The 17,826-nt window shown below is 51.1% G+C and overlaps 1 protein-coding gene across 1 annotated transcript in view; it reads left to right on the forward strand.

Annotated features, from left to right (window-relative positions):
• cacna1ba (calcium channel, voltage-dependent, N type, alpha 1B subunit, a) overlaps positions 1-17,826 on the forward strand; it is a 65,909-nt gene that overhangs the window by 26,603 nt on the left and 21,480 nt on the right. The window contains exons 7-18 of the mRNA XM_039775812.1: positions 3,343-3,446; positions 4,597-4,712; positions 4,975-5,031; positions 5,259-5,348; positions 14,558-14,767; positions 15,195-15,307; positions 15,428-15,540; positions 15,752-15,883; positions 16,079-16,151; positions 16,388-16,505; positions 16,693-16,760; positions 17,098-17,204. Of these exons, the coding sequence (XP_039631746.1) occupies positions 3,343-3,446; positions 4,597-4,712; positions 4,975-5,031; positions 5,259-5,348; positions 14,558-14,767; positions 15,195-15,307; positions 15,428-15,540; positions 15,752-15,883; positions 16,079-16,151; positions 16,388-16,505; positions 16,693-16,760; positions 17,098-17,204 (1,301 nt within the window). The remainder of the gene's footprint in view (positions 1-3,342; positions 3,447-4,596; positions 4,713-4,974; positions 5,032-5,258; positions 5,349-14,557; positions 14,768-15,194; positions 15,308-15,427; positions 15,541-15,751; positions 15,884-16,078; positions 16,152-16,387; positions 16,506-16,692; positions 16,761-17,097; positions 17,205-17,826) is intronic.

A 17,826-nucleotide genomic window follows, 5' to 3' on the forward strand; every position in this document is an offset into this window, starting at 1 on the left:
CAACTGGCAGGCAGCTCAGTAGAAAACGCTTACGGCAGCACATCGCGACGCTCGACACCGGCGGGCATGGCAGGCCGTGAAGCTGTGGACCTGACGGGGGTCTCGCCTGCGGCTCAAGGGTCTTAAGGTGGTCTGTAGAGTCGGAGATGTGATGAGTTCCATCTTCTCCTGCGTCACGCTAAGTGGAGCAGCAACAACAGCAGCAAGGCAGCGTGGGAGGTCACATGGTGGCCGTGAGTGGAGCGTGCAGCTATTTGGCAGCTCTTACTGGACCGTTCATCTTTAACGCTCTCTGCCACGTCTTTAGTTGTTATCATTGGCATCAACGTCCGGGTCTTACGGGGTCTCGAATGTTCAAGAAGAACAGGACAAAACAGAGCTGCTGCAGGACTGCGACAAGTCGGACATTTCGGGAGAAATCTCTCTTCGTGTGCGTATCGTGTGAATGTGAGCGGGTGATGTCGTCTACCATCGGCGAGCGCGCCAGCGCTGAGTGACATCTACGGCTCGAGGCGCGGGTGGGTGGGACTCGTGTGTGCAGCTCCCCTTCATGCAAAGGATTGTGGGAGTGTGCAGATGAGGCAGAGGCCGTGACAAACTCACAGGCATACGACTCTCAACGAGATGGCAGGGTGGACCGACGTGCTTGTAACGCTCTTCTTCAAAGCAGGCGAAGCCGTCCCTGCAAACCACACGGAGACATGAAGGGTTAAAACGAATCGGGGTGGTCTCCCCGTGACCTTCTCGTGTACTCAGACATGGGGAGGGAGGAGCAAACCGCCAGACGACGATTAATGGACGGAATTTAAAAATATAAAGAGCCATCAAGAACGAGTCAAATCGAATCAAATGAATGAAATATTGGAACAATTATTAGAAGAGGAAGAGGAAGAGGAGCGGAAAGAAAGAAAGAAAGAATTGGACGTTTGGTACGAGACACTTGTGTGCAGAATCTGGTGGACCTGAGTGAAGGTGAACTCAAGTCATCGTGTGGACACACCGACAGACAGAGAGACAGACAGACAGACACAGTTCCTAAAATGGTGTTTTTCGGACTCCGGGGGTCTTGAGCGGCGACATTCATCCAGATCTCGACTCCATTGCTCTCCCCACACTTGGCAGACCAGAACGTCAAAGCCGGCGGTCCTTCTCCCTCCAAGGCCGTAAACGTCCGGCTTAATAAACAAAAGCGCTTCACCAAGTGGCCAGGCCCATCTGTCGAGGACACAGGAGAACGTAAAGCTCTGGGGGTCCCGGCCAGCCCTCTTTGCGTCAGGGGTTATTGATTCCAGCAATGTGAGAACAGCTTTGTGTCGATTCCTTCATTCGTTCTTCCCAGCCTCCCATGTGTCTGCCCTGTGCTTTAATCAGCTGGCAGAAGATACCCGGAAAAGAAAACGCAGAAAATGTGATTGCGGATGGCGGAGCAGAGCAGGACCAGCGCATTCGTGATGAGGGTCCGTCGGCCCAACGCACTGAGAAGAAGGAAAGAAAAGAAAAGCCCGGGTGAAGAAACACACAAAAGATGAGCTGCTGCGTGTCACTCCCCGTCACCAAGCGTCCAGACCCCCAGTCGCTCCGGTCTCATGAGGTGACTTCAGGGCCCATCGACACAACGTCGTCATTAAAACATCCAAACCACGACATGCCGACACTCACCCAGAAACAGTTAAAAGCGGAGAGTGGGGGGTGGGGGGGGTCTCGCCTCTTGATTTACACCCCTCTCGGGGCCACAGCTGTCGAGCGCCACTCCCTCCAAAGTTTGGGGCTTCAGCGGGACGAGGGGCTCTGAAGGCACCACCTTCAGACTCAAACTCAAAGGGGGGGTCACATCTTAAAGTGAGTCTGGGGGTGCCGTCTGCAATTTATGTGCTGAAGACCACTAAATGAGCACGAGAGACAAAGAAGAAGAGGTCAAAGTCACAACGTCCCTTCAATCCGAATGAAAAGGCGCCGCTTAGGACTGCAGAGTTCACAGTCCGACCAAACGAAGATCTCACAAAGAAGAGCTTTCTGTCGGAAAATGAAAACACGAGCAGCTGTACGCGATTTGTGCTCGTGGCACCCGAGACGTTTTCACGTTTAAGTGGCGAAAACCCGGAGGAATAATCCAAACGTAAGAAAGAAATCCGAGTCAATCTGAAAGTGCAAAGCCGTCATTATAAATAACACAAGCAGACAAACGTGGGCTACCAGCAGGGGGCGTCTCAGTGAGAAACACAACGCTTCATCCGTGCAAAGCGAGGCTGACGGGCGAGACCACCACATGTAAATGACAGGTGGGCTACCTGTCTTTAATAGCGCAAGTTTATGTCGACTTGCAGAAGTCCTTCATGACCAAAATGCTCATTCTAGTGGCCCTTTGAAGCCAATCAGTTTTTATTTCATATAGCGCCTTTCACAGAGCACTTTACACACCAGCCAAAGCCAGGTGGCCATCACCGCGCAATGCAAAATGGAAATAAATATTGAAGACATGCAACGAAGAAAAGTGGCGGGTGGCATTGAAGTGACCTTACCAGCCTGGACTGGCATTGGATGACTGTAAGCCCTCGGCTCGGCTCCATCTTGAGGCCTATAAAGCCAGAAACGGTCCCTGAGATTCTCCATTATCTCGTTTGCAGTGGTGTTGCTCATCATCATCATCATCAAAAGCAGTAACTGAGGCCTGTCTGGTCACTCCATGACGCTTCACTTGTTAGCCCCTGGGCACAGACTCTGGTGCCACCTCTGGCCCCTTCCCTGGAAGACCAGCTGCCCACATGGGCCAGTGGCTGTGATTTGGCACGGTCGTCATCGTCATCTTCGTATTTAGATCAGAGGCTTTTCATTTGCTTGCTGGCTGATGTGGTGAGGTGACATGCCCAGGGTTCTTTTCACAACTCCGCATCCCGCATTTGCTGATTTGGAATGGCGAGGTTGCCCTGAGGAGGCTCTTGTCGGCGGCTGCTTACTTTGATTTGCCTCGTCTTTCACTTCCTGGTGGCCGTTCCACTTTATGCCAGGGCTGCTAACATTCGTGAGGACTCGGCTTGTGGTCCGTTCAGTAGCCTGGCAGTAATGTTAAGAGCGGGGCAGTGGCCCAAATGTGCCAGGCAGGCCACTGTCAAAGGCTGCAGATTGTGTCTGTCAGGCAGATATGAAGTGGACAGTCCAAGGGGCTGCCAGTCAGGCTTCATGTACATAATGACCTATATAGCGCCTTTCTTCTTGTGTACTTTTAGCTCCCTTTTACCACCTGGATTGTGTGCCGCCTGCCGTCTGCCATCCTGCTTCACATTGTTCTCTTAGTATTTGTTTGAAAGGCGCTATATAGTGATCAGCTGATTATTTCCCCTGCAGGCGAATGATGCTGCTGGAAACACATGGAACTGGCTCTACTTCGTGCCCCTCATCATCATCGGCTCCTTCTTCATGCTCAATTTGGTCCTGGGAGTTCTGTCAGGGTAAGGCTCTTCTGATCTTCACTCTTCTGCCTTTCCTAGCCGCCTCTGGCAGCGGGGCCACCGAGTGACCTTTCTGTCGTGGAGAAGGAGGACCCTCAGGGGACAGGCCAGTGCAATGGGACTTCATTAGGAGGGCCATGTTGGATTAGTTACTGGCACAGGAGCAGGAGCCCCCCACTCTGAGCGGTGAACTGAATGGAGTCCTGTCTGGGAGTGGCAGGCTGACCTGTGTGGGTGCTGACCAGGGGGGGCACCAGGACCAATCATGGTGTTGCCCAGTTCTCCTAGACCCAAGAACTTGTGTTGCTCAGTTCCCTACTGCTGCCGCCGCTGCCATGAGACGGTAGGTTTCAGTCCCGGCCTGGCCGCTGCATGTTCTCCGCGGTCTCCTCCCACCTCCCAGACACAGGCAGGTTTCATTAACAGGCATCTTTACATTGGCCAAGTGTGGGCGAGGGTGAGTGTGCCCAGCCGTGGACTGGCACCCTCCCTCAATTAAGCAGATTTTGCCCATGGATACATGGAATGGGTGAACTAGGCGTGCAAATTGGCAGCTGTTGGTGTTATCAATATGCAGGTTCAAAATCTCACTGTTGCCCCCAGGTGAGAACTGAATGTAGTGCCAACCCCTGTGCCACATGAATTTCCATCATAGCAGTTGGCGCTCTGGCTGATGTTTGATTCTGACCCTTTTACCATCTCTCGTTCGTCACGATCATCAGCGGCCATTGAAACCCCAGCAGACCTGAAAGGGAAAAGGGACAACTAGAAGTGAGTGGACCTGAGAAAAGTGACGAGCCATCAGGTGGTCCTGGGCTCTGAATGACTCACCGTAAAGTAAGGCAGGTGGCTGAGTTCCCTCTTGGCACTGCCACCTCAACAGACGCCTTTCTCACAAAGAGAACTCATGCCAATGACAAGTGAGCCTGCAGCGCGAGGGCAGATGCGGTGGCTTCTTAAAGCTTTCACTGCCACCCTGTACAGCTACGTGCCAGGGTGGGGTTGGCACCAGAGCGTAGGTGTACTTCTGTTCCTTGCTGTGCCCAGTTTAATGAGCCTTAGTAGAGTTTAAACCCTTTGGCCGGGTCACTGGAACCTGTGCATGGGGCGGTGATGACCGACTAACGCAGCCTCTGCTGGTTTCTTCTAGAGAGTTTGCCAAAGAGCGAGAACGCGTGGAGAAGAGGCGCGAGTTTCTGAAACTCCGTCGGCAGCAGCAGATTGAGAGGGAGCTCAATGGCTACCTGGAGTGGATTTGCAAAGCAGGTGAGTAGAGCTGCTGCCAGCGCCTGCCCGCCTGCCCTTCTCCATTGTGTTGGCACTGAGGGCAGTGCTTTGAATGGGCTGCTGCTTGTCTTGACGCCTGGCAGGAACTGCAGGTGGCCTGGGCACTGCTGAGCGCCAACCTAGACCCTCAATAACTATATCATGAATTTTGTGTCGCCCACACCACGCGTTAATCACATGATGCTCTCGCTGGGCACTGCAGGCCCCACTCCACTCTTAATGTGCTTCTTGTTCATTCCAGAGGAGGTGATGCTGGCAGAAGAAGACAAAAACGCCGAAGAGAAGTCCCCTTTGGATGGTAAGATGGCACTTGGGCACCGCTGAGCCCCCCCGGTGTCTGGTGTGCTCATCATTTGCTGGCTTTGGCCACCCCAGGTTGTGTTGACGTGCTGTCGTCCTGCATGTGGCCCTTCTGAGACACACACACACACACAGAGTGTGTGAGTTACAGTTAAGAGTTACAACTGTGGTCTGCTGGGGTCTTCTTCGGGGGGCTCACACTCGTACTTGTTCTTCTTTCTGCAGTTCTGAAAAGAGCAAAGACAAAGAAGAGCAAAAATGACCTGATCCATGCGGAGGAAGGAGAGGACCACTTCACTGACATCTCGTCTGTGGGTGAGTAGCACTAGTGTCCGGCTTCAGGGGCGTGAAGTGTCCAGTAATGGTGCGGGTGGACCTCCGTTTGGTACGTCTGGATGTCACGGTGCGTGTCATGGTGGCTGTCTTGTGTTATACACGTCACTTAGTGCCCGGGTACAAGTGTTTACTTCTGATCCTTGTCTTTGTTATGTTGGTCTGTTCCAAGTCTCTTCTGGCTTCAAAAAGAGGCAATGCCTCCTGATATCTGGGCTCAGCTTTATCCAAAATGGACTCTCTCCTTAAGCCATGAGCAGGCTTTGGCCTACACGGGCACATAGAGGGGGAAAGCCCAGTACTGAACCGAAACGAGCATTCAAAATATACAGAAGGATCTAGAAAGAGGGACAGATCTTAGATGACCTTGAGTTTCAAATGTTCCATTTCACAGTATAAGTGCAAAAAAAAATAAAATCAAACAAAAAGGTATTGTAGTCTGCAGTTCAGTAACGCAGAACCATAAAACAGCAAAAACCATCGGAATCCAAGCAGTAACCGAAATAATGGCGCCCTGAAGGACCGGCACCGTACATGAGATGAGGGCGGTCCTTCAACCGTGATGTCATGCTGGACACACCTCCTGAGGGCCCGCCCACAACACACAAGTCAAGTGGCTTTATGCTCAAAGCGGCCATACGCAGCGTTCCAGTGGCACCAGCTAGCGGGCACAGAGCAATACGTGCAAGAGCAGTGACGAGCTGGACTAGAGAGAAACAATTCTAAACTGTGATGATATTAAAAGCAAATGTCGTTTCTAGGAGCTCGGGCTCACACAGCTAGTATTGTATTTAAATCAACTCCTAGAAGGGGCAGCACGGGGTTCAGACAGCCAGGGGTAGATAGACGTTGTGGCAGAACTGGTGCGGATGCTATGGCATGGTGGCAGGACATAGAGACCATGGGGGGGGGGGGCGAGTGGTCTTCCAGAATGCTGTGGGCTTTGCAGACGCTGACATCTTTAACGGAGGGTAAGGCGATGTCTTCTGATGTGTGGCTGGACTGCAGTGCTCTTGGTTGTGCCCCCTGGCATGAGAATGGGGGAGGGGGCGGTGTTAGGCTTGGCGTCCTCAGTCTCTGAAGGAAGTGGAGATGCTGCGGGTCCTTCTAGACTTTGGAGGGGCTGTTAATGAGTCACATTCACGTAATTCACAAGCAAAAGAACATTCAATACATAAAAATACAAAGGCAGCCTGCAGTACGATATGTGAAATGAAACATAAAGGACAACACAAACATCCACAAAAGAAAAGAAAGAAAGAAAGAAAGAAAGAAAGAAAGAAAGAGTAGTGAACTAGAGATGAGGGAGGTGGCTGTCCAGTAAGTGACCCCTAACCGAGTGTACAGCATCAGCAGCACAACAGAAGACCTCTGAGCAGAAACAGTCTGCTGGTTAAATTAGGGGGTGCGACCTCCTCTTTCTGGGGGTCTGCATATTCCTCTTGTTACAGCTGACGAGTTGGCTGACGTGTTTCTTTCAGATGTTTGGCGTCTTTTTGGATTTCTGATTGAGCTCCCCCTCTTGTGTTGATGTTTTGGGCCGAGTTGGGTTGCACGCGTTGGCACCCTGGATCAAAAGGGCCGACAGAGGGGGCTTCACTGCGATGTCCTGGACGATTGGCATGACGTGTGTTTGCTTAATTCTCCTTTGGACGTTTATGTGGCTATGAACCTCCAGTTGTGGATTTGGCCTCAGTGTCTTCATCGCTGCCTTCCTACGTTACGTGCTACTTATTTAAAGACCACCAGTACCTGTGCGAAGTGGTTCAACATACCGCAAACAGTTTAGGGTTTGGGCACAAAAAATGAAACAATAAAGATGAACAGCCTTGTTTTTGGCAATCCTCCTGGTGAGCCCTGAAAGGAAGACCAAATGAGATCTGTGCCACTCTCCTTAGAACCTGCATGGAAAGCCCATAAATTGAGACCACCACAAATGACTGTTCCAGAGATCTGAAGGGTTAGTAGAGCACAATCCATCCATCCATCCATTTTCCAACCCGCTATATCCTAACTACAGGGTCACGGGGGTCCCAATCCCAGCCAACACAGGGCGCAAGGCAGGAAACAAACCCCTGGCAACAGCACAATACAATACAATTTATTGTTATAGAGCCCAAAAGCGCACAAGGAGTGCCACAGTGGGCTTTAACAGCCCCTCAGCCTCGACTCTCTAAGAAGACAAAGAAGAGACCCTTGTAGGGGAAAAAAAATGGAAGAAATCTCGGGACAGGCAGTTCAAAGAGAGACCCCTATCCAGATAGGGTGGGCGTGCAGTGGGGGACATAAAGAAAGGGGTCAGTACAAGACAACACTCGGACAGGACACAAGTCCTCCTAAATGGAGCAGAAATATGACAAGTGCAGGAGATGAGACCACACAATACAAGTTGGATTTGGATAAGGTAAACAAAAGGCGGGCACAGATGTGCCAGGGGGGTCTCTGCTGCCGTTACTCCCTCGTCAGACTCTCACACCCGGCCCGTCGATCGAGTCCTCGGTTTGCGTCGCTGAAGACCAACGTTCACAACTTCAGCTACGTTCTTTTGCGGCAGACATCACCGGAGTTGTTTTTACGTTTTCACTTTAATTCAGGAATCCTCTGGAATGGGCAACTCCAGCTGGTGCTGGCAGCCCCTTGTAGGAAAACGTGTCCTTAAAATTGGGAATCTCTGTGTATTAGAAAAGTCGACTCTTTATTTTACTAAGCATTAAGATGGAAGACTTCGAATTAAAAAGGCTTAGGCCTGCATCTTTTTCTTATTCTGTATGAGCCAAAGACCACAAAGGTTAGACATGAAGGAGAGCTGGAAAGGGTGGGAATGTGGACTGTAAATAAAGGAGTAACGATAGGCCTTGTCAAGCAGAAACGATGGACAGAGAGGGGCTTTGAGACCCCCTCTGTTAAGAAATATTGGTCGAATGAATTGGAGTGACGTGGTGGGTAGCGCTGCAGCCTCGCTGTTAGGAGACCTAAGTTTGCTTCCCAGGTCCTCCCTGCGTGGAGTTTGCATGTTCTCCCCGTGTCTCCCACAGTCCAAAGACATGCCGGTGAGGTGCATTGGCGATCCGAAATTGTCCCCAGTGTGTGCTGTGTGTGTGCCCGGCGGTGGGCTGGCGTCCTGCCCGGGGTTTGTTTCCTGCCTTGCGCCCTGTGATGGCTGGGATTGGCTCCAGCAGACCCCCGTGACCCTGTAGTTAGGATATAGCGGGCTGGATGATGGAGGGATGGATGGATGAACTGGAGTCAGGCGAGGATGAATAGCGTGATGAGATGTGTGATAAACGCCTGAACCGAGTCTGCATGTGCACCGTACAGTAAAGTCTGAGTCTGCCGTCTGTCCCGAGACCTTCACTGGGACTGAGGGGGTCTGCGTCTCCCTAATCCAGGAGGACCACTCAGTGGTTTGGCTCAGGCTCTGATGCCCACTGAGGTGAGAGTCACGATCAGGGAGTGTCCAGCAGAGTTTGTGTCACAATCTGTCAGCTGACCCGGGATGGCCCCCCCGCCCACAAAGCACATGGGACGTAATCAATAAATGGAAAAATATTCATCATAAACAAAAGAAACGTGAATACAAATAAATGATACGAAACTGGACGAGAGAGACAAGTTTGAAATGTTGGCTTCAACTGAAGTGTGAGACATGGAAGGTCATCTGAAAATCAAGATCCTGGTGGTGGTGTGGGTCCCATTTACTCCTGACAGGACCTACGGCCAGTGGGCTCTTCACCGCCTGAAGGGGGCGCGTAAGGAGGGCAGATCCTTCAGATCAGGAGGACTCCATGAAGAGGGTGGTCCTGCCTTGCCTCGGTGCCTGTTGCCAGATCTTATTGTTTGACTTGGAGGCTTTTGAACGTGAAGTCCCCACTCTTGCTCGCTCTTCGGGTCGGACGTTACCTAAAGCTGTGCTACTGAGTGGCCGGCAGAAGGGCTGATGGGAGGACGTACACCGTAAAGGGGGTTCCGAGCGAAATGCAGGGGTCTTGTGCACAGAGTGTCTGTGTGTCCTGGTCACCTTGCATGGCGATGGTGTCTTGGTCTTTAGATGTCTTTAGTTTGCACCTCCTTACGTGCTGTGATTGCTGTTCTTGTGTCCTACCTGATCGCGTTCTCCGTAGCTGATATTCCACAATGCCAGAAGAAGGGCACACTAACGGGACCCCCGACGGCTCGTAATCCATCGTTTTTGTTCCTGCCGGCTTATATAGAAGATCCGATGGCAGCATCAGCTGAAAGGACAGCAGTATGTGAATCCAGCAGGGGGCGCTAGCTCCCTTGTTGGAATGACTTCTTTTGTAATTGTTACATAACTCGAAACTCTATAGATATGATATTAAAAGGTGAGACCCCTCCCTTAGTAAGAAATCACATAATGACGGATTACGTGGCATGACGGACGGAGGAAGCCGTGACAAGCCCACGTGTAGAGTCTGCCATTTTCGTCGCTGCATTGGAAGGACTTTCCGGATCCGATGACATTATCTCCCATCTGTCCATTGGCTTCAAAGGTGTGCCGGGCAATGTGCCAAGGCTTTATACCCTTTCTCCATGTGCAGACCCCCACTTCAAACAAGGCACGGGGGCTCAGTTTCATGCTTGACGAGCCCCTGTGTGCTAAACCTGGCGTTGTGTCCGCTGTGCATGTGAGTGGATTTATAAAATATGAGAGCTCAGTGACGTGTTAAACTTTTATACTCATTACAGTATGATAGAAACAAACAAACTAAGAATACGATACACAGTGCTCAACATGTGGCATATTGGCTCTGGGGTCAAAGTGCAAAGTGCCCACCATCTCCTCAGCTCTTAGTCGGGATACCCCTGGACTTACGCCATTCGTCCCGGCCAGCGTTCCAAGAACTGAATGTGCTGTCCCCACCTGAAGCCCCCATACGCTGACTCGGTTAAGAAGGCACCATTGTTGCGCCATGTTAGGCTTTGCTGTCCCAAATGTCTAGAAGAGGATGGCGTGCGGGCACAGCAACGGGTTACTGCACTAAAAAAAGTTCAGTGGCTTGCCACCTATTCTCGATACTTGATGAAGAATTCTGAGTAACCACCTCCGCTGTCCACACAGTCGAGTAGGACTTGAGCTTGAGGCCCGCGCAGCCACCTGTAGTGTTGGTGTCGGTTTGGGGACAACGTGCAGGGACACTGAGCTGGGCCTGGCAGAGCGGACAGGCACGTTGGCTGGCTTGTGATGCCCCGTTTCTCACACTGTTTCAGGTTACGTCTAGTCACCGTGGTGCCATTTTATGTGTGTTGCCGATCATGTGATTGTGTGGAGACGATTTAAGTGGTCCATCATCCACGGTTCAGTAGTGGACGCTCGCGGGCGGCCGACTTATTTAGGAAAGGCCTCATTTGCACACGTGACTATAGATTTTTTGCCCACCATTTCTCTTTTCTTTCGCTCATCTTTTGATGATTCGTCGGCCTGCCCTGCCAAGCACTTTCTCTTCCATACCCGCATATCGGGTGAGCTTTCCACTGGCTTACAGCAGCTGCAGGGTACAGAGGTGCCATTTCTGAGCTTCACTGACCGTAAAATGAATAAATGCCAGGCAGGGAAGAGGGGCTTTGTTTTGTTATATTCAGACCTGGGGATGAGAATATTAAGGCGGCTGCTTTTCACATGTCTTTGGGGTCTCTGAATCTGTAAGCTGCCAGCGCCAGTGGTGTGCCCCCAGGTGGAGTTTCTGAAGGTTTGGCCCTGTTAATTAGATTTATTATTGTCACGTCTCTCAGGAATGCGTCTTGAGGTATTTGTGGTGGTCTTCAGTTCATCAAAATGTGACGCTGAGGCTTGTGAGTCGTGGAAGGAAGCAACAACATTTATTTCAGGCGCATATTTTCATACAAACGATGAGCTCAAAGTGCTTTACATGATGAAGGAAGAGAAACGAGACAAATAAGAATTAAAATTAGGGAACACACAGAATAAGACTAAGGTGGTCCGATGGCCAGGGAGGACAGAAAAACTCCAGACGACTGGAGAAAAAAATAAAATCTGCAGGGGTACTGAGGCCATGAGACCACCTGGCCAGCCCCCTCTAGGCATTCTACCCGACATCAATGACCTCAATCAGTCCTCAGGGTTCACATGGAAGGACTTGATGATGACGGTGACGTGGACTTCTGGTCTTTAATCCATCAATGGAGGGACATCACAGTGCTTTGATCAGATGGTGGGGGCGCAGATCACAGAAAACTGGACAAAGAACAGCAGAGAGTAGGAGTGAGTAGGGAGTGTGGAGCCACCAGGACTAGTAATGATAATGAATTGAATATGCAGAGCATCAGGATTACATTAAAGTGAAGTTCTGAGAAGGCCATGTTACAGTAACGTGTTCTCAGCCGTGTGCTCCACCGTATCAGCCTGCTGACTTCCTATTGGCTCGTATTCCAGATTTGAGGTGCATAACAGCAGAAGACCACCCGCCCGCCTGCCTCACCACTTCTTTGAAGTTTAGCTCTTGGAATTCTAAACAGACACTCATTTGAGGATCTAAAATTATGATTTGGAATATAAGATGTCAGACATTCTGATATATAAGATGGAGCAGATTATTGAAGGCTTTATAGACCATCAGCAGAATTTTAAAGTCAGTCCTGAATGACACAGGTGACCAGTGTAGTGACACTCAGACTGGTGTGATGTGCTCAGATTTTCTTTTCTAAGTTAAGATTCTAGCAGCTCCATTCTGCACTCGTTGTCACTGATTGATGTCTTTTTTTGGTGGTCCTGAGAGGAGTGCGTCACAGTAATCTAGTCGACTGAACACAAACGCGTGAACTCATTTCTCAGCTCATCTTTCAGTGATATCAGACGTCTAACTTCTGTTATGTTTCTTAAAATGCTGTCCTAGTGGTCTGATGAATATGGGATTTAAAATTCAGATTACAGTCAGCAGTCACCCCTAAGCTTTTTACCTCCGTCTTGACTTTTAATCCTAATGTATCCAGTTTATTTCTGATAGCCTCATTGTATCCATTATTGCCAATCACTAAGATTTCAGTTTTCTCTTTATTTAACTTGAGAAAGTTACTATTCATCCATTCTGAGATACAAGTCAGACATTGTGTTAGTGAATGAAGAGAGTCGGGGTCATCAGGTGCTATAGATAAGTACAGCTGTGTGTCGTCAGCATAGCTGTGGTAGCTCACGTTGTGCCCTGAGATAATCTGACCTAACAGAGGCATGTAGATTGAGAAGAGCAGCGGACCAGGATAGAGTCTTGTGGAACACCATATCGGATATCATGTGACTTTGAGATTTGATTACCACAACTAACAAAGAATTTTCTCCCTGCCAGGTAGGATTCAAACCAATTTAAGACCCTGCCAGAGAGGCCCACCCATTGACTCAGGTGATTTCTAAGAATGTTGTGATCAATGGTGTCAAATGCGGCACTCAGATCTAAGAGGATGAGAACAGATAAATGGCCTCTGTCTGCGTTGACCTGCAAGTCATTGACGACTTTAACGAGTGCAGTTTCTGTGCTGTGATTTGTTCTGAAACTTATCAAGAACAGCAGGTTTATTGAGGTGGTCATTTAACTGCATAATGGCTGCCTTCTCCAGAACTTTACTTAAGAAAGGAAGGTTAGAAATGGGGCTAAAATATTCAAGAGCCGAGGGGTCGAGATTAGCGGTTTAACTACAGCCGTCTTTTGACAGTCTGGGAAGACCCCCGTATCTAGTGACAAATTTACAGAAGGTTACCAGGCCTTTTATGGGCCTTGGGGACATGTGAATGTGGGTGTCATTGTGTTTTACAGCCATGGCAGGGTGGCAGGTGGGCACTCCAAGGGGGCGCATTTTACAGCACTGAAAAAACAGAATAAGATAAGATATCAGTTTAATTTTTCTGTGGTGTGAAGGTGAAGACTTGAAGTTGGGCTCCATTATCAGCCAGTTACTGCCCTGAGTCTGGTGGTCCAGCCTGTCAAGTGTTCATAATCCACGTTTAACGTGAATTTCGACCTTCCTGTGTCTTATAAACTAAACCCCCCATATTGCACATGGCCCTCACCTGTGCATTGGTGCCCAAAGTGCCAGACATTTTAAATGGGCACATCAAGTGGAGATACTGGACCCCTCTGTCAAGGAATCTGCCCATCGTCGGCACTGACAGTCACCTGAGATGGGGCTCTCGACTGGTGGTCTCCCTTTGAGGGTTCAATCAATTGGATCCTTCGTCCTGCTGGCAGGATTAGTTCCATGGGTGGACCAGGGTCACTGCTGGGTAATGGCCGGCGGGAAGGTCACTCTGCTTAAGCCACAATGGTGACCAATCCCAACAGCGATGACCATTTTATACTCGACAAGGCGAATGTTGCTGTGGGGGTCCGGACGCTCGATCTCGGCCTCCCTCCGTTGCTCCGTCTGTGGGCTGAGGTCCTCTCGGTGCTTGTGCCCGGGTGTGGTGGCACTTTTTAGAACCGTAAGGTGTCATTGTTTACTACAATGGAGTCTCCTGGTGTCCCCACTGGCGAGGCTCCAGAGGGCGGCCGTTAGGACGTAACATGCTGAAGACAAAGAGCAGGAATGGAAAAGGAAAGGGAGGAGCAGACGAGATGGTGAAAAAACACAAAAAGGTCGCATTTCATAAGCTGCTCATCAAACACGCCAGGCCAGTGCGCCACATTTCGTCCGCTTGCTGATCTCAGCTTCCTGATACCCCCTTAAAGGACAAGCAAACCTGATGCCTGTCAGCCATCTTAAAAGTCACCAGGGAGCCCTTGACTGGCATGACGTGAACGGACAAGTCCAGGCTTGGCACAGCAGTGTGCTGTGGACATTTTCTTGCATGTTCCAAATCTTCAAGCCAAGAGGTACCCACGTACAAAAGGGCACTCCAAGGGCTGCAGACTGAAGGTGGCACTCATCTGGATTCTCACCCTCTGCCATCTCCATCCGTCTGCCTGCCTATCCTCCTCCATCTTGTATTTAGCTTGTGTTTCTGTCAGGCTCAAGGTCTTTTAACTGTCTCTTTGTTTGCCCTGTTTCTGTGCCACTCAGTCCTGGCACTGTACATTCCTATGTATGTCTGCAGGCCCTTTTTTTTCTTTTCAAGCTGGCTTTGATGCCCTACAGAGGTGGTACAGACCTCACGTTCTCAGCGCTCTCCTGCCATGTTGGTGGAGTTTGCCAGGCTCATTGTAATTATCTCTGTGTTCTTGCAGGCTCCCCCTTCGCTCGTGCCAGTCTGAAGAGTGGGAAGAACGACAGCTCCTCATACTTTCGGCGCAAGGAGAAGCGACTGCGCTTCTGCATTCGGCGTATGGTCAAGGCGCAAAGTTTCTACTGGATTGTGCTCTGCCTGGTGGCGCTCAACACCCTCTGCGTGGCCATCGTTCACTACGACCAGCCGCAGTGGCTCTCGGATGCCCTCTGTAGGTGCCATTGGGCTTGTAGTTGTGCATGTCTGCGTTGTGCCTGAGCAGAGGGCTCCCTCAGTGGCCCCTTTAAGGAGGTGCCCATCACTGGTTCAAGAGATGAAGATGAGCTCAAGCTGCTGCCAGCTAAATGATGGGCCAGTGGGACGTCCTCATTGCTGTGTGTGTGTGTGTGACTGTAGGGGTGGCATTGGGTGACAGGAGTGCTTCACCCTCTGTCTGCCTGTGCCCATTCTCCGCAAGGCAGCACCAGATCACCCCCCGTTGGCACATTCTAATGTCAAGTGCTTTGTTGGTGGTGCTGTATAGACAAGCGAATGGCAAAGAGTCCATTGAGTGCCAGACGGTGCCCACCTTCTGTCCCAGGTTTCCTCTTTGACATTTTCATGCCAGTCCTCACCTGCCATGCTTTTCCCTTTGTTAGATTTCGCTGAGTTTGTCTTCCTGGGCCTCTTCCTTAGCGAGATGGCACTGAAAATGTACGGCCTCGGTCCTAGGAACTACTTCCACTCCTCGTTTAACTGCTTTGACTTTGGTGTAAGTACAGAAGCCCCAGTGCCACCTTGGAATTCCTGCGCAGCCTGCCTGCCGACTGGGTGGGATTGGCTGGGACTTGCAGCACTTCAGTCCATCTGTCCCTTTCCTTGTGACCCCCAGGTCATCGTGGGCAGCATTTTCGAGGTCATCTGGGCGGTGGTGAAGCCGGGAGCCTCTTTTGGAATCAGCGTCCTCAGAGCACTGCGATTGCTCAGGATATTTAAAGTGACCAAGTAAGTAGGACCCCAAGACTGGCATGCTGGGGCAGAGGGCCTGTCGTGGTGGCAGGTAATGATCGCCGCCTGGGATGATAGCTGGGCTCCTCCTTACATTTCACACAGATATTCTGGATTTGGACATGACACTGTGCCTGGGCACTGCCTGGCACACGGTCACCCTGCATGTGTGACGTGTAATGCCATGTTTCTTATCTCTTGTGCCCAGATACTGGAATTCTCTGAGGAACCTGGTTGTGTCACTGCTCAATTCCATGAAGTCCATCATCAGCCTCCTCTTCCTGCTCTTCCTCTTCATCGTGGTCTTTGCCCTCCTGGGGATGCAGCTCTTCGGAGGACAGTGAGTGTCGTAAGGCCATGTGATGGCCGCTCAGATTCGGTCCCCCCTTTTTAGGGGGTTTGCCTTGTCCACCACGTGTAGGAGGATCGTACCTTCTGGAGATAGACGTCTAGCTTACGGAGTGCAATACACGTGGACCCCCAGAGTGGACCCCAATGGCCGCATGTCTCATTGATCCTTTTCTGCCCTCTCCAGGTTCAACTTTGCAGATGAGACGCCGACGACCAACTTTGACACGTTCCCAGCTGCCATTCTGACTGTGTTCCAGGTAAGAGTGTGCATGATGTGCCCAGCTGGAAGGGGGTCTCGGGGTGGGCATCCTGCTACTCCAGCTACAGACTCACTGAGGTGATCTCTGCACCTTGGGGGCAGCAGTCTTGGTGAGGTGAAAAGTGGGGTCAGATGCCAGCTCTTGTTTTGAGGTTCAGCACCATGCCAGGTGGAGCTCAGCCGTGCCACAGCTTGTGTGAATTTTGGCCCACTTGTCTCCCTCTCTTTATGAAGATCCTGACTGGTGAGGACTGGAATGCAGTGATGTATCATGGGATTGAATCCCAGGGTGGCGTCCAGCGAGGAATGCTCTCATCCATCTACTTCATTGTCCTGACCCTGTTTGGGAACTGTATCCTTTGAGAAGACGGGGTGGCCATTTGGCACAGCATTTGGAGACATTGTGGCACTGCAGAATCCTGCCAAGGCAGAGCCTAGTTCCACATGGGAATTAAGGGGGGTCACGCTGAGCAGGAAGCCGTGGTGGGGACGGGGATGCCACATTGTTCGTCCAATTTCCTCAGCTGCCGTCTGAACAGATACTCTCCTCAATGTCTTCTTGGCCATCGCTGTGGACAACCTGGCAAATGCGCAGGAGCTGACAAAGGTAGGAAGGATCGGCCTCAGGCTGGCCCATTTATTCTGCCCACTCTGGCATGTCTCGGCTGCCCTAAGCCCCTCTGCTCTGTTGCTTCGTCCATGTCCACCTGTGTCCATCCATCCTCATTTCACTCCGTCCTTGTCTGTCGCCTTTGGTGGTTGGCACTGTAACTTGTGAAAGGCGGAGGTTGCTCATTCTTGCCCCTGTGGCCGTGGGTGGGTACTGTAACATCCCGGGCACCCCTCTCCATTTGCTGGGGTCATTGCTGGCTTTGCCCGCCGGGTGACTGGTAGCGGGTGCCCTGCCCTGTCCTCTACTCACATTTCATGTTTCTCCTGTTAAGGATGAAGAAGAACTTGAAGAGGCGACCAGTCAAAAACTTGCCATTCAAAAGGCCAAAGAGGTGGCCGATGTGAGCCCTCTGTCGGCAGCGAACATCTCCATCGCGGCGTAAGTCAGAGTGCCCCCCCTCCGCTGCCATGCCTGTTCTTCCCCCATGTCTCGCTGGTCAGGATGTCAAGTTTTCTTTTTCTGTGTGGCATTCCCTTCTTCTGTTGTCTGTGGCTGTGATCTTCAGTCCAGCCTGATGGCCTTGTTCCATTTGGTGGTCCTGCCCCAGTTTCCTCCTCAGGTGTGGCACCCCCCCAAACCCTCCACCCACCCCACCCCAAGCCCTTTGAGGAGCTTCAGAAAGGCAACAAGGAGAGCAGGACATCGGGTGGCACTCAAAGGCGTCACTGTCTTTGACCAAGGCTGGCATGGAGTGGCCAGCCTTGGCTTTCGAGATCCGGCCGCTGCACGCCTGGTGGGAAAAAAACAGTCCAAGGCTTCCGAGGAAAGCACCCCCTGTGGGCAGCATTCTCTCACCCTTTTCCTCCCAGTCTTCCTCGATCGCTTGCTCTGTTTTGCATTTGTCCTCTTCCTCCTCCTCCTCCTCCTCCTCCTCTTCCTCTGCCTGTCCCACATGCAGTTGCAGGAGAGTGCCCTCTGCTGGCTGCTCTTTGTTATTCTGTGTCAACTTGTCACTGTCTCTTATCTCACTAGTTTTTCTTTAGCAGTTTGGCTGCTGGAA

Source organism: Polypterus senegalus, chromosome 13 (assembly GCF_016835505.1).
Source record: "Polypterus senegalus isolate Bchr_013 chromosome 13, ASM1683550v1, whole genome shotgun sequence".
Classification (NCBI taxonomy): Eukaryota; Metazoa; Chordata; class Cladistia; order Polypteriformes; family Polypteridae; genus Polypterus; species Polypterus senegalus.